The sequence below is a fragment of the Plectropomus leopardus genome, chromosome 13, assembly GCF_026936395.1.
Source record: "Plectropomus leopardus strain MGB_pleo_1.0 chromosome 13, ASM2693639v1, whole genome shotgun sequence".
In the NCBI taxonomy this organism is placed as follows: Eukaryota; Metazoa; Chordata; class Actinopteri; order Perciformes; family Serranidae; genus Plectropomus; species Plectropomus leopardus.
The window spans coordinates 4,778,150-4,791,501 of NC_142188.1; the positions used below are offsets into that span (position 1 = coordinate 4,778,150).

The 13,352-nt window shown below is 40.4% G+C and overlaps 1 protein-coding gene across 2 annotated transcripts in view; it reads right to left on the bottom strand.

Annotated features, from left to right (window-relative positions):
* The window catches only part of arfgef3 (ARFGEF family member 3), a 59,894-nt gene that overhangs the window by 7,979 nt on the left and 38,563 nt on the right, over nucleotides 1-13,352 (bottom strand). The window contains exons 30-40 of one of the 2 annotated variants that reach the window (XM_088086422.1): nucleotides 13,155-13,283; nucleotides 12,514-12,690; nucleotides 11,006-11,120; nucleotides 10,659-10,761; nucleotides 6,356-6,487; nucleotides 5,417-5,547; nucleotides 3,717-3,935; nucleotides 3,405-3,576; nucleotides 2,571-2,672; nucleotides 1,305-1,693; nucleotides 304-787 (exon numbers count right to left, since the gene is read on the bottom strand). In XM_088086422.1, the coding sequence (XP_087942548.1) occupies nucleotides 304-787; nucleotides 1,305-1,693; nucleotides 2,571-2,672; nucleotides 3,405-3,576; nucleotides 3,717-3,935; nucleotides 5,417-5,547; nucleotides 6,356-6,487; nucleotides 10,659-10,761; nucleotides 11,006-11,120; nucleotides 12,514-12,690; nucleotides 13,155-13,283 (2,153 nt within the window). Of the gene's footprint in view, nucleotides 1-303; nucleotides 788-1,304; nucleotides 1,694-2,570; nucleotides 2,673-2,957; nucleotides 2,979-3,404; nucleotides 3,577-3,716; nucleotides 3,936-5,416; nucleotides 5,548-6,355; nucleotides 6,488-10,658; nucleotides 10,762-11,005; nucleotides 11,121-12,513; nucleotides 12,691-13,154; nucleotides 13,284-13,352 lie in introns of those variants that run through there. The other variant, XM_088086423.1, reaches the window with a different exon arrangement.

A 13,352-nucleotide genomic window follows, 5' to 3' on the forward strand; every position in this document is an offset into this window, starting at 1 on the left:
CATACTGGAGAGGCTGCAGTGAGGATGTTTTGCATGCAGTGTGCATCACGTGCCACCAGAGTTCAGTGTGGTGCACCAGGCAGCTGAGCTGACTGCGACTGGTGAAGACAACGTTACAAGACCGTAAACAGCCAGACATCACCGGCCTGTGTCGCGTCCACAACAGCAGAGAAATAGCAGAGAGACTGCAGGGAAAACTGTTTATTTTCACATCTAACCTGGTAAATTAATGGATCATTTCAACCAAACCAGACAACCAAACGACTAACAAGACCAAACAATCTAATTCCCAGCTCACTGTACCTGGATCTGAGCCTCCGAGTCCCTCAGAGAGATGCTGTGGGAGCTGATGGTGGATCCTGACCGCGGTCTCTTCTCCTGCCTCAAAACCTCCGGCCCCGCACTGACCGAGTGCCTCAAGGAGGGAACCTGCTGGTCCACCAGATGTTGGGGCCTCTGTGGAGGCCTCTGTGACTCCACGGGGCCCCTCCTCTCCTCGACACCTCCTCCTCCCGCAGCCGCACGACCCTGCTCCTTCATGAACAGGTTGACGTGACTCTGCTGCGGCTGCTGCTGCTGCTGTTTCCTGCGCTTGTACTCCATCATCAGCTTGCTGATGGTTTTATCTGTGGCAATAGTGTACAGTTTGTTCCCGGCGCTTTCCCACCATTCCTTTCTCCGTCCCTGTCCAGCACTGCCAGGACCTCCTCCTACAGAGCTCGCTGTGATGCTCGAATCCCTCCTCTCGCCTCCGGTCCGGAAGTGGTGCGGCAGACTGCCTGTGCAGCTGTGAAGAGAGGGCAAATACAGTAGTTCAGTGATACTCAACTTACGACTCATGGGCCACATCTGGCCCCTGATAGGGTGCCAGGTTGTCTCCAAACCATTTTCTTATTCACAATAAAAAGTGATTCACACTGGAAATTGTTTTTGTACTTTTGGTATCCGTAAGGTGCCAGAGTGCATTAAACAGCATCAGATTAGCGCTTGTTCATCAAAAAGAGTGCCAGTGGAGAATCACACAAACCCCCTTGACAGAGGCCCTTGACAGAGGCCCTAGCTATGATGTCTTAAAATCCCAGAAATGTCCTTAAACCCAAACATCCTAAAATCCTAGAAATGTCCAAAATCCTAGTAAAGTTCTACAATCCTTGAAATGTCCTAAAATTCTAGAAACATGTACGGGGCTACTGCAACGGGCCCCTGGTCTCCTGTCATTTTGCAAAAGTGGCCCTCAATCAAAGCATGTGGAGACACGTGTTAAATTTTCCAATTTTTCATTTCCATGTTTTATAAAGTCAGACCTGAATCCCGGGCTGGGTGTGGGTGTGTCTCCCGGTGATGCTGCGCTGTCTGCAGCCTGACACCTGTACCCGCCTTCCTCTGAAGGCGTCCCTCTCGCCGACAGCCCGCCTGCTGATGTCGGCGTAGAAGTCTCCGAATGAAAAAGAGGCAGGAAGAAAACGTGATCTCCTCCACCTCCTGGTCCCCCTGCTCTCAGCAGCGCTGTCTCCTCCAGCGTGCTCTCCAGGTCGCGGTGCATTTGGATGTAGCTGTTGCACAGATCCATGCACAGCTTGTAGAGGCGTTTGACCAGCCAGGCCCAGTCTGCGCTGCTCAGCGGCTGCACGCTGAGAGACGGGATTGGGGCTCGCCAGTGGTGACGTTTGTCCCGGCCGCGAGGGGGACTGACCTGATAGAGGAAACACAGAGAAGAGTGGATGATTTGATTTTTGATATCACAATAAAAGAAGTAATATATCTTCCTCGTGACACTAGAGAGGTGAAAAGTTCAGAAAACCCTCTGAGGGCTGCCCTCGATAAACCGGAACAAACCAGGAAATTATGAGCAGAAAAGAGAGCAGCAGGAAGACTAATCCAGCCAAATCTTTTGTTTGGGTTGTTTTTCTTTTCTTTTGTGTCTGTCGTCAATCAGTGTGACCTCCACGTGTTAAGATTTATTTTTCTTTTCTAAAACTGCTGTAGGTATCTTTAACCCTTTGAAACCTAAGCAAATCAACCTGATTTCTTTCAAAAACATGAAAAATGAGAGGAAATGAGCAAGAAATTAAGAAATGACCCCAAAATTAATGACAAATTAATAAGAAGTTGCAAGAAAATTACCAGAAAATTACAGACAAGGAAAGTAAAAAACAAATACAAACAAATACAAGAAAATAACCTGAAAAAAAGTGCTAAAAATTAAAAACAAAAACATATATTATGTGATATGTTGTAAATATAGTAATAATATTTATTAGAAAATAGTTTCTGGACATCCCCCCTTTTTTAAAAAAAATCCTAACTCTCGCTCTTTTTTTAAACAAATTGTCATTTTGTCTTCTTGTCACCTTTTACTAATTTCTTGCAATTTGCTCATTGCCTTTTCCTATGTTTTCAAAGAGAATTAAACCTTTTCACTCAGATTTCAATGGTTTAAATCTGAATGCAGCACGAGAATAACTGTTGTCCATCCAGGTTTCAAACTGTTAACTGACAATAAGTTCAATCACTGTTCTATTATCACAACTAGTGAGACAAATAAGTTCATTATTGTGAGTGTGCATCACCTGTGCTGTTTCTTCAAAGATGTCTTCGTCCTCTGAGGAAGCCGAGCCAGGGTGAGAAGAGTCAGAGCTCCCCTCCTCTTCCTCATACAGCATCCTCTTTACCTACGAACAGTAACGGGTCCAAATGTGAAACTGTGAATTATGTTGCATATAACTCAGTAGTGTTTGCATCTTCAAATGGTAGCTACTGTTTCAACATTGCTGTCACATTTCATCTAGGTGGTTGCTAAGATGTTAATACCAATATGTGATGTCTTTAGTAGGTGGATGGAAACTGGTTGCTAAGGTGTGCCGATTATTAGATTACAAAAAATGCAGTGAAATCAATGAATTAGTACATCTGAATGTATTATTTTTGTGATGTATTTGCCACAAGGATAAAAATACCTGTTCTGAACTTCATTATACCTAACAAAAACACAAAAATAGAACTGAAAACACAAAATAATTCTGGAACCAAAAACAGAGTTAGAAACTGACAAAGGCAAACAAAAAAAATATAAAGCTGCATAAATCATTTTTCAAGGTGAAGATGACGCACATATCTGACTATTATAGATGTACAAAGTAAATATGTTCAGTTAAATAGAAATAGTTTACACATTAAGCAGAGACAGAGCAACTTTGGTGTTTATTTGGAGATGTCTCTCTGGACAACTGATGAATTTAAGTCCAATGTTCAATCTGTGCTGAGCTCTGGTTTGGTCTCCACCAACATCTGAGAATATCATCAGATCCTTTAGATGCTGATTTAAAGTGGCACATCCAGCGACTCACCTTGGACTCTTTCACGCAAATCTATCCTAAAAGTGGGACTTAAACATTGGTTTCTACCTGCTGTGCCGTCATGCTCTCAGCTTGGCTCAGTGTGGCACACAGCAGCGCCTGGAAGTACAGGTTGAAGCTCATGGCAGACTGACGGTAAAGATTAGCCGCTCCACAAACGCCTGACACCTTCATCAGCAGGTACTTCAGACCCGGCCGAGTGTCAAAGTCCCGCGCTGTCCTGCAGAGGAAACCATCACGAAATTAAGCGCTGCATTAATCAACATTATTATCTGACTCTCTTAGTTTTGCAACCAGCACGATTAAAGATCAATATGACACCGTCATCTGCAGAGATGTTTGACTTTTTGTTGCAGTAACCTGTAAGAGTCCAGCAGCAGATCCAGGATTATGGCTAAGTTCGTCATGGAGATGTAGCGCAGGAAGCCTGCCGTGGCGCGGCTGGGGTCAGAGGTCACAGGTGTGACTCTTTCATTTCCTTCGGGCTGCTTGACGAATTCCTCCAGCAGGATGTCGTAGAGGTTCTGGAGCAGGACCTGGTGGGACAGCAGGCTCACCACGATGGTCCGGAACGGGATTCTGCAGGAATCAGAAACCAGGACACTGGTCAAACCACACGGATTCAGTTTTCATACGAATGAGGACAATCTCTTTTCTCAAGTAAGAAAAAAACGTGTTTAAGTGTTACATACAGACACAATACAGGACAAACAGGGACCTACAAACACATTTCAGCAGGACTCATATGTCGTACTGCAGACAGGAAGCTCCACGTGACACACAGCACGTGAGCAATGCACAATATGCACGTACACGATGCGGAAAGAGCTGCACGATGTCAATCATATTTGGATGAACAAAGTGCTGTGTTGTCAAAATGAAAGACGCATAATAGAGATGTTGAAAACACAATTTCATAATTACTATTATCTGTCTTAAACCCTTTTCATTTAATTACACAGAAAATCCGACCTCATTTTCGGGATTTAACTAATGGCAACAATATCCGACTCATTTATCACACAGTGCATATTCTCTCCACATTGTGCAGCTCTACAGGTGGATAAGTTAGTTTGACCATACAGACTCATGCAGAGCCATTCTTTGTGTGGACATTATTCACATTGTTGAAAGTGACAAATACAATGTCACAGAAAACAGCCTTACCCAATTTTCCTGTAGCCACAGCAGCAGAGAGACAAGCAGAGACAGTTAGTGAAGGTTAGCTTTCAGTTAATTTGGCTGTATTTCTGTCTCCGATCATGTTTTTAAATTAAAAAAAAAAAAGAAAAAAAAAAAGAAAATTGCGTGTCCATTTTTATTCTTTTTTTAATTTTATTTTTATTAAATGCACAAGTGAAAACAAACTATCAGAGGAAATAACATACTTCATTCTCCATCCAATACTTGATCTAAAAAGTGCAAAACAGCTGTCAACTAACGAGCCAGACACATTTTCAGAGATGGATCACAAAGGCAAGACAAAATGCACTTTCATGCTGCATGTTGGAAAAACACACAAAAGGCAACAGAAGCAGTCTTTCATTATATGTTGTGGACAACGGCTAAAATCTCGGCTTTACAGGCATCCAAAAAGTGAAATAGAGCACATAAAAATGTTGCGCAAATTTTAAAATTTGTTTTTAAAACACAATTTGACTTTGCATATGCAAACAGCAATATGCACAAACTGGATTACATTATATCTGTTAATTCTCTCAGATTAGTCTCTAAACATGTACTAAACTTATACACGGTAGTTCAAGAAAGCCAGATGAACTTTTGAATAATGTTTTTTTTTGTATCTCACAAAACTTCCGATGTTCAGCGTTTGCTTTTAATCTTAAAATCCTCACCAAAAGAAAAAAACCGAGAGCCCAGTAACAAAATATCATAATGATTCCTGTTGGTTAGATTTTTGGGGTAGAATGCATTTTGAGGTTAGAGATGCAGGGGAACGTTATAGTTTGGGTGTGAAGTTGGAAAATATTGTTGGTTAATTATCATCACATATGAAGTCAAGATGCGTCTGTGCGTGGTTTTGTTTGCATGTTGCTCACCTCTTCTGCGTGTGTCCGTTGGACTGCTGGTCAGTCGGCAGCTCGATGATGAGAACGCAGGACTGAGCGTGCTCGAAGCCCTCCTTGTTGTTGGGCGTCTTCGGAGAACACTGTGTGTCCAACATAAAAACCTGGGACACAAAGAGGACACGTCAGTCATGCATTCAATTGTGAAGCTAGAATTACCGCAAATGTGGATGCTTCACACACATCTTTCCCCCAGCAGCAAAGACGATGTGGACGTTTGTGCCATAATTGGAGGAAGCTCACTCAAGGACTTTTGGAGATATTGCATTTTTGAGAATGAGACAGACCCAAGTCAGAGTTTGACCTTTGACAACCAAATTCTAATCAGTTCACCATTAAGTCCAAATAGACGTTTGTGCTAAATTCCCTCAAGGTGTTCTTGAGATATTGTGTTCACGAGAATGAGACAGACGCAAGGTCACAGTGACCTTGACCTTTGACCACCAAAATCTAATCAGTTTATCTTTGAGTCAAAGTGGATGTTGGCGCCAAATCTGAAGAAATTCTCCCGGGTCATTCTTAAGCTATAGTGCTCACAAGAATGGGACGCACGGACAACCTGAAAATATAATGCTTCTGGCCACGGCGGTCACCGCTGCACAAACTGCACTAACACAGTTCGGTAGTCTGTCGTTGTTGTTATTGTTGTCCTCTAACTTGTGCATGGCTATTTGTCTGAGACGTAATTCGCAAAGTGTTGCCGTGCAACTCTTTTCTCACACGATCCGCGCACTGCCAGTTTACACAGCGACAGAAAGGGTGTTGTTTTCAAAAGATACAGACGCTCTGGAACTCGGTTTCAAAAGTTTGGGTTTTCAGGCCTCCGAAACACAAAAGACCAAACTGCAACAAAAATTTAACATTTCATGCAAGAACTGTTGCCGCGTAATCGGTCCCTTAGTCATTACTGACCTGCTGAGCCATCGCTTTGATCCTCCAGTACTCGGCCTCAGCTGAAGGAGAGTGGGATGGAGCCGCCACCTTCACCTCGCAGGCGTCTCCAGAAAAACTGTCTGATCCGCTATGAAAACACGCCAGAAGGTTCTGCAGAGAGACACAGAGAGATGTTACCATGCAGTTCCCTCTGCATCTGTTTGATGTTTTATTCAGCAGAGGACAAGTCTTAATTGGATTACTGGGAGACTTCCAGTACACCAGAACTGTGTACATGATGCAAACCCCTGTTTTCATAATACCATTTTTTTAATATGAAATAGTGTCTGGTAAAATGGTGATGGACTCAGCAGTTATCACCAAACTACGTGTGGAGAAAGCCGATGAAAAAAGTAGGTTTCCACCGTGATTAACTCAAAGTATTACACAGTTTAATACAGCACATACATTATGTTGGATGTGACCTGAATGCAGTGATTATAAACAGAAATCAGCTTTTCTATAAACCCAGCAGTCAAAGGTTGCGTGTTGATGTGTCTGAAAGCATAAGCTACATGTTAAAGATTGATGTCCGCATACTGTAAGTTTTACATTCAGGGCTGTCCTACAAAAATGGATGATTTATTTTATTTACATCCGGGAATTTTAGCAAATATTTTTCACTTATCCAAATTTAATTTTTTTTACTTCATGCAGAGCCACTGAGAATTCTAGATTAAACAGTAAATAAATAAATGTCATATGTTTGATTGGACAAAAAGAAATAAAACAGTTACTATCAATACGAATACTTTCCTTAAGTATAAAAAAATGGACATACAGCAGCGCAAGGATTTAGAGACACTGGCACCCAAAGCAAAATGAATAATGATAAAAAATTATATTAATATTAATAATAAAAATAATTAAAATAATTAAAGAAAAAAGAAAAAAAACTGTCAAAAATCCTATCTTGACGTAGAGGGACCTCCAAACGGATTATAAAAAAATCTGATACTTCAAAAAAACCCATTTAACTTTATCTTCTTCCCAGTGAGGAATCATGCATTCATTTAAATAAATAAGTCAAACAAATCTCATGTGACTGTCTTTATGTGATGTCCTGACCCTGAAAGTTTCTAAACTCGAAGTTAAACTCAAAAGGAATATGTCTATAAAAATCCTCAATGAGCAGTAGGAAAAATAACTTATTAGTTACCATATATCCCATTTTACCATTAGACATGTGATGAGATGTATCCACACACATGTAAAGCGTGAAAAACAGCCTGACAAACAACTCCAAGTTACAGTTTGATATGTAAATACAGATTAAAAAAACATATGACATGCCACTGGAGGAGAGGAGCTCTTATATAAAGAGCCATAAGCCTAAATATATATGATGGACCACATGAAACAAAGCCATCGATGCCAGCACGCAACACTGTCACAACAACTGTTACGTAAACAAAATGACTGCATGTTTGTCAATGTGACTCAAAGCATGTTAAGCTATAGATTTTAAATATAAGACGGGAAATTTTAAGCCCAACAAACTCTTGTCAGGGATAAACACTCGAGCTGAACGACACAGTTGCTCGTCTCCGCCACATCCTTGTCTCATTTATTGTTGACCACATTGTTTATTGCTTTTATCAAAGTATTGTACTTTTTTGTATAAATTGTAATTTATTGTATTGCCTCCGGTGAAGTATTTCTATAAGCCCATCTGGGTTTCTAGGTTTTCTTTTGGCCTGTTTTCTGTTCCTGTTTTTAATGTTGTAAATTAATTAAAAAACAAAAAAACAGAACAAAGAAAAAGCTGGCTTCACTAAGAAGAAAGTAAAAGTAGAGTAAAATAAAGAGCTTACATATTATCCCTTTTTCTTTTAAAACTTTGCAAACCACACAAAAGACAGAGCCCAGCAAATGAGCACAACTCATTTAATCTGCTACAGTCCTAAAGTCATATCTGCTGGATATTTTAGTCTGGCTTTTAATTAAACTTTACTTATTTATTGACTGTTTTTTATACATTATAGCCCATTTTGTTTTACTAGATGGAAAACTATTTTATTTTATTTTAATTATTTTTAAAATTTTTATTAATTACTATTTGGTTTGTTATCCTGTTATTTACCTTTTATCTACTACTTAGAGTATTTCACAGATTAATTAATTTTATTTTACTTTTTATTTTCATCCATTGGTTTTTGTCCTGCCTCTGGTGTTAGTAGTGCTTCCTTAGTTCGTTCCTCATTTTAATGAGTACTCTTATTTTAGAGCTTTAATTAATTAGAAAGTTGTGCTTTTTTACTCATGTGCTTGTGTACTTGAGTGTAAGTGTGTGTATGTGTGCACTTTGTGTTACAGTTTTCTCTTTTATGAAAAGTGCTGTACAAATAAAGTCTGATTAAATGATTGAAAATATGTCAATGGTGGTAAAATCATCATCATCATCATCATCATCATCATCATCATCATCATCATCTCCTCTCTCACTGAAACACACACACACACACACACACACACACAAACACAGAGATGTGGCTCTAATCTGTAAAGCTGCTTATCTGCAGTCAGTCAGCTGCCACAGAACTGCAGGAACACACAACATCCACCAATAAAATGCTTGGCGATGTCACCTTTACTAAACACACGCACGCACGCACGCACGCACGTGCGCGCGCGCCCACACACACACACACACACAGAGTCAAGGTTAGGAGTAGTTCTCCGTGCAGCTGACGTGGAACAGCAGGGGTCTGGTTCCAGCTGAGGCTGTTCTCTCTAAATCTGTGATCTCCCGCAGGACTAAAACGCAGCAGGTACGACCATTAACAAATTAAGACGCTCTCCAATTTCCTCATGAACCTGAGCAGGCTGGGAAACTGTTCTCCAAACTACAGCTCAACTTAAAACACACACCAAACCCCAAAAATGTTAAACTGTAAATTTTGGCTAATTCTGAAATGTATGTAGAATGTACTAACTAGTATGTATACTAGATACTTTTTTGATACACAACTCAAAAAAGTATCTATATTTGATGTTTTTTGATTGCTGAGGAGAGTCTCTGCACGTCTGAACGGATGACGGAGGAGCAATTTATTGACAAAGAGAAACTCTGCACACTGTCCTGCTTACTGCTGACATATTTACTGAATTTAAAAAATGACGTTTCGGCCTTCATCAGGTACGATGGCAGCTTCACAACTTTTCTACGTATAAACAAACACAGCCTGAAATGTTTTAATCATCCAGTCAGCAGATCAGTGATCACCTGAAACATCTTTGACTCATCAGCTGACAATATCTTGTCAGAAAATGATTAGAAAATCATATTTTTAAAAAGGGAAAAATGTCCAAAAAATATCTTGATGATTATATTATTTATAATTATATAGTCAAAATTGTGTTACAGATATGCTTTTCTTTTCTTTTCTTTTTTTTTTTTTTTTTTTTAGGTTTTTTTCAGTTCATTTCCTTTTTTTGTTTCTTTTTTTAAACATTTATTTCATTGCTAATTTTTCAAAAAATAATTGCTAATTTTGCTGGATATATGTAATACAGTCTGTCTTCCAAATACAAAAAATGTTGTTTTCCAGTTGGCATCAAATGCCTGGTCAGATCTGTCTTATTTTTTGTTCACATAGTATCAGATTGTGTGTTATTAAAGCTAAAATTAGTTTTACTGCTTATGTTTGGACATTTAGGAAAGTGGGCATATTTTCTTAAATTTAAAAAAAGGGTTTCGTAGAAAAACAGTAATGCACTTCAAAGTCAAGCATAAAAAAGCTCGGTGAAAGGTCAAACTTTCAGCTGCACTCATCACAAAAGGATCTGGATTACCAGCAGAAGGTACGAGAGCTTTGAAGCAGCATTTTCTTTAATCAGTTTAGCGGAGAGAAGAGATGATGGAGCACAGGGAGGAAACAAACAGTTGTTGCTCACAGCTGCAGGACTCTGTCTGTGTGTGTGTGCTTGTGCGTGCGTGTATGTGTGTGTGTGTGTGTGTGTGTGTGTGAGGTTAACTGGGGTTATCAAGCTTAACGTGGAGTGTCAGCATGTTGACAGTATTAGCAGCAGAGGCTTTCAGATTACTTCTGTCCCAACCAGCAGTTTCAGATTGGGGATGGATTATGTGGTTTACTCCAGTGGACCGGCCTGTTGAGTGTGTTTATATATTTGTTCATTTTCTTATCTGTATAGTTTTCATTGGTAGAAAGGCTGAGATGTGACATGGGAGCATGTATGTCATTTCATTACACCACATGGTATCTGCATGCAGTGTCAGGTGTGTGTGATTATGTGCGTGTGTGTGTGTGTGTGTGTGTACCTTGACAGGCTCTAATGTGGCAGAGAAAGCGTCCTGCAGAGCACAGCAGGCCAACCTCCACATTTCCTCTGTGAACACCGGACCCACTGTGACCAAAATATACCTGCAGAGACAGACAACAACAGGACAGCAGCTGTGAGATCAGACAGAGAACATATCTCTACCAGTGTCAAACAAAAAGTTTGGAAAAGTCAAACATACTGTCCAAACTGTTGTTTAAATATAGGGCTGACGTATGACGCATTTTTCTCACGTATGAAACGTACATACATAACATATCTGTGACCATCTGAGTCACAGATGTACAAATGACTACAAAAACCCCAAAAGGAGTTCTGTGGCATCACCTGATGCAGGAGCAGCCCACTCTGGAAATGGTCTCTGCAGGCTCAGACACACAAGCCACCAGGAGCTTGAAAAGATCCTTCAACATCAGGTTGATCAGAGACTCGTAACCGATATCTGCAATAAAGAAAAGCAAAAAACACACAAACATAAACACCACAACCACATGACGGAGCCTGTAAGAACATGGGATGGAAATGGCTACAATTTAATTAGACTAAGGAGGAGGGCAGTGGAACAACAGGTCATTCATCACGCTCTGCTTCACTTCGGTGCACAAGCACGTACTGTACACGACACAAACAATTACAATTAATCAGATCTGTGACAGTGCACTTTCAGTTTCCATTATTATATCACAGATGCATTTTTTCTACAGTTCAAATGAATGTTAAAGCTCAAATTCCATCAGATATTTCAGATCTTTCCTCTCTTCATCTTCTAATTTCATTTCTTGTTAGGTTTCATGTAAATTCTACTAAAATGTATTCTAGCAAAGTTTGCAACCCGACAGTTTCTGTATCCATATCCACGACACAGAGTTCCCCTCTGCAAACTAAAAACGTGTTTGTTTCTACCGCTCACACTTTTAAACTTTTAAAATTAAAGCTGCAGAGACTGTGCAACAGTTCCATGTTTGTTTGTTTTTTGCAACAGGACGCGTGCAATATGTGCAATGTATGTTTAATATTTTGCATGTGCAATTTGGATCATGTGGAATTTATTGTCATGTTCTGATAAAGCTTGGACTATTTTGTTTATATGTAGTTAACTGTGACTGTGAAAATTTCCCTGCATGGACAATAAAGTATATCATATCACATAGTTATTCAAGGTTTTCACTGAAACTTTCAAAATATTTGATTAGTGAGCTTTTGACCTTTAAAACCTAAGCTTTGCACTGTAAACATTACAGACTCTACATTTGGTGCTTGTCTGAAAAAGGCACTCGACACGGGCAGGTAGCTGAGGTTCCTGTGGAGCAGTAGGCCTTTCAAGAACTTTTTCAGATTTCTAGGAGCCGTCATTTTTGTTGTGTCTGCACTACATGAAGTAGGGATAATCATAGCTCTTAAAATGCTGTTTTGAATGAATTTTTAGCTCCTATTTCAGAGCAAATACTCTGCCGGCACAAAAGGAACTATGAGTGATGTCAGCGTACAGTGACTGATTCAGACTTGGGTGAACGGTGATTGGTTGAACACATGAGTGAATGAGGCACCGGCAACCTTCATTATTAAAAACCTGTTAGCCGTGGAAACATAATAGACAAAAGAAAACACAGACAACAGCTTGTAACAAACTAGAATAACAGCCTTTCAGTTGTATGCCACTGCAAACCACTCAAGTTGCACTGACAGTTTACGTTCATGTCTGTGAAAACTCAGAAGCATCCCATCAGCACGGGAGATCTCTACAACCTATCTATCTATCTATCTACCCTGTGCCGTCTTCTTTGTAACACCCAAACACTCTGAATTAACCCTTTACACGCAGAGCTGTGTCTCACCTGAGTGTATGAAGCTGTTGACGTGCTCCACCACCAGCTCGCAGCACAGGCCGATGGCGTGTTTGAAGTTTGCCGCTGCCACATCCCAGTAGGAGTGGTCGCCATGGCTACGCTGCAGCCACAGTGACATCACAGGAAGCAGCAGCTGGATGACGGAGAAGATTGCGAAACCCGGACCTGAAGGGAGAAGACACAGACACAGATTGGGAGGGTAAGATGGTTTGCTTGTTTGGACAACACCCGTGTCAACAGACAGTTAAACCGCAAAGCAAATTTGAAAAAACTGAGAAAAGCCAGCTTGGATTGTTTTTTTGGGCTTACAATTACCAAATATTTCGATGAACATTCAAGTATATTTAAAAAAACAAAAAACATTTATTTATTTATTTTCTAATTTGAGGGTTTTTTTGGGGGGTAAGATGTTTTGGGGTGTATTTTTTCATAATTTTGAAGACATTTTCCTGATTATACTTACTTTTACTTAAGCACCTTTTTCAATGCAGGACCTGTACTTGTAACAGAGTATTTTCACAGGGTGGTATTAGTATTTTTAACTTAAATAAAGGATCTGAGTTCTTCTTCCACCACTGATGTGGACACTGTGAGACACTGTCAAACCCACACGTGTCTCTGTGTGTTACCTGGCACTGTGGTGACCTCTCTGAGCAGAGTGAAGAGCAGCTCCAGGGTCGGAGGTTGGTGTTGGCGAGGACAGTTTGACACCGCTGCCGTGAGCTGCTCCAGTAACAAAATCCACACCTGGATCAGACCTGCAGGAGGGAGAACACAGCAGCACACAGCTGGAGTTAGAGGGAAAGTGACGGGAGCGTTAGAGGGGA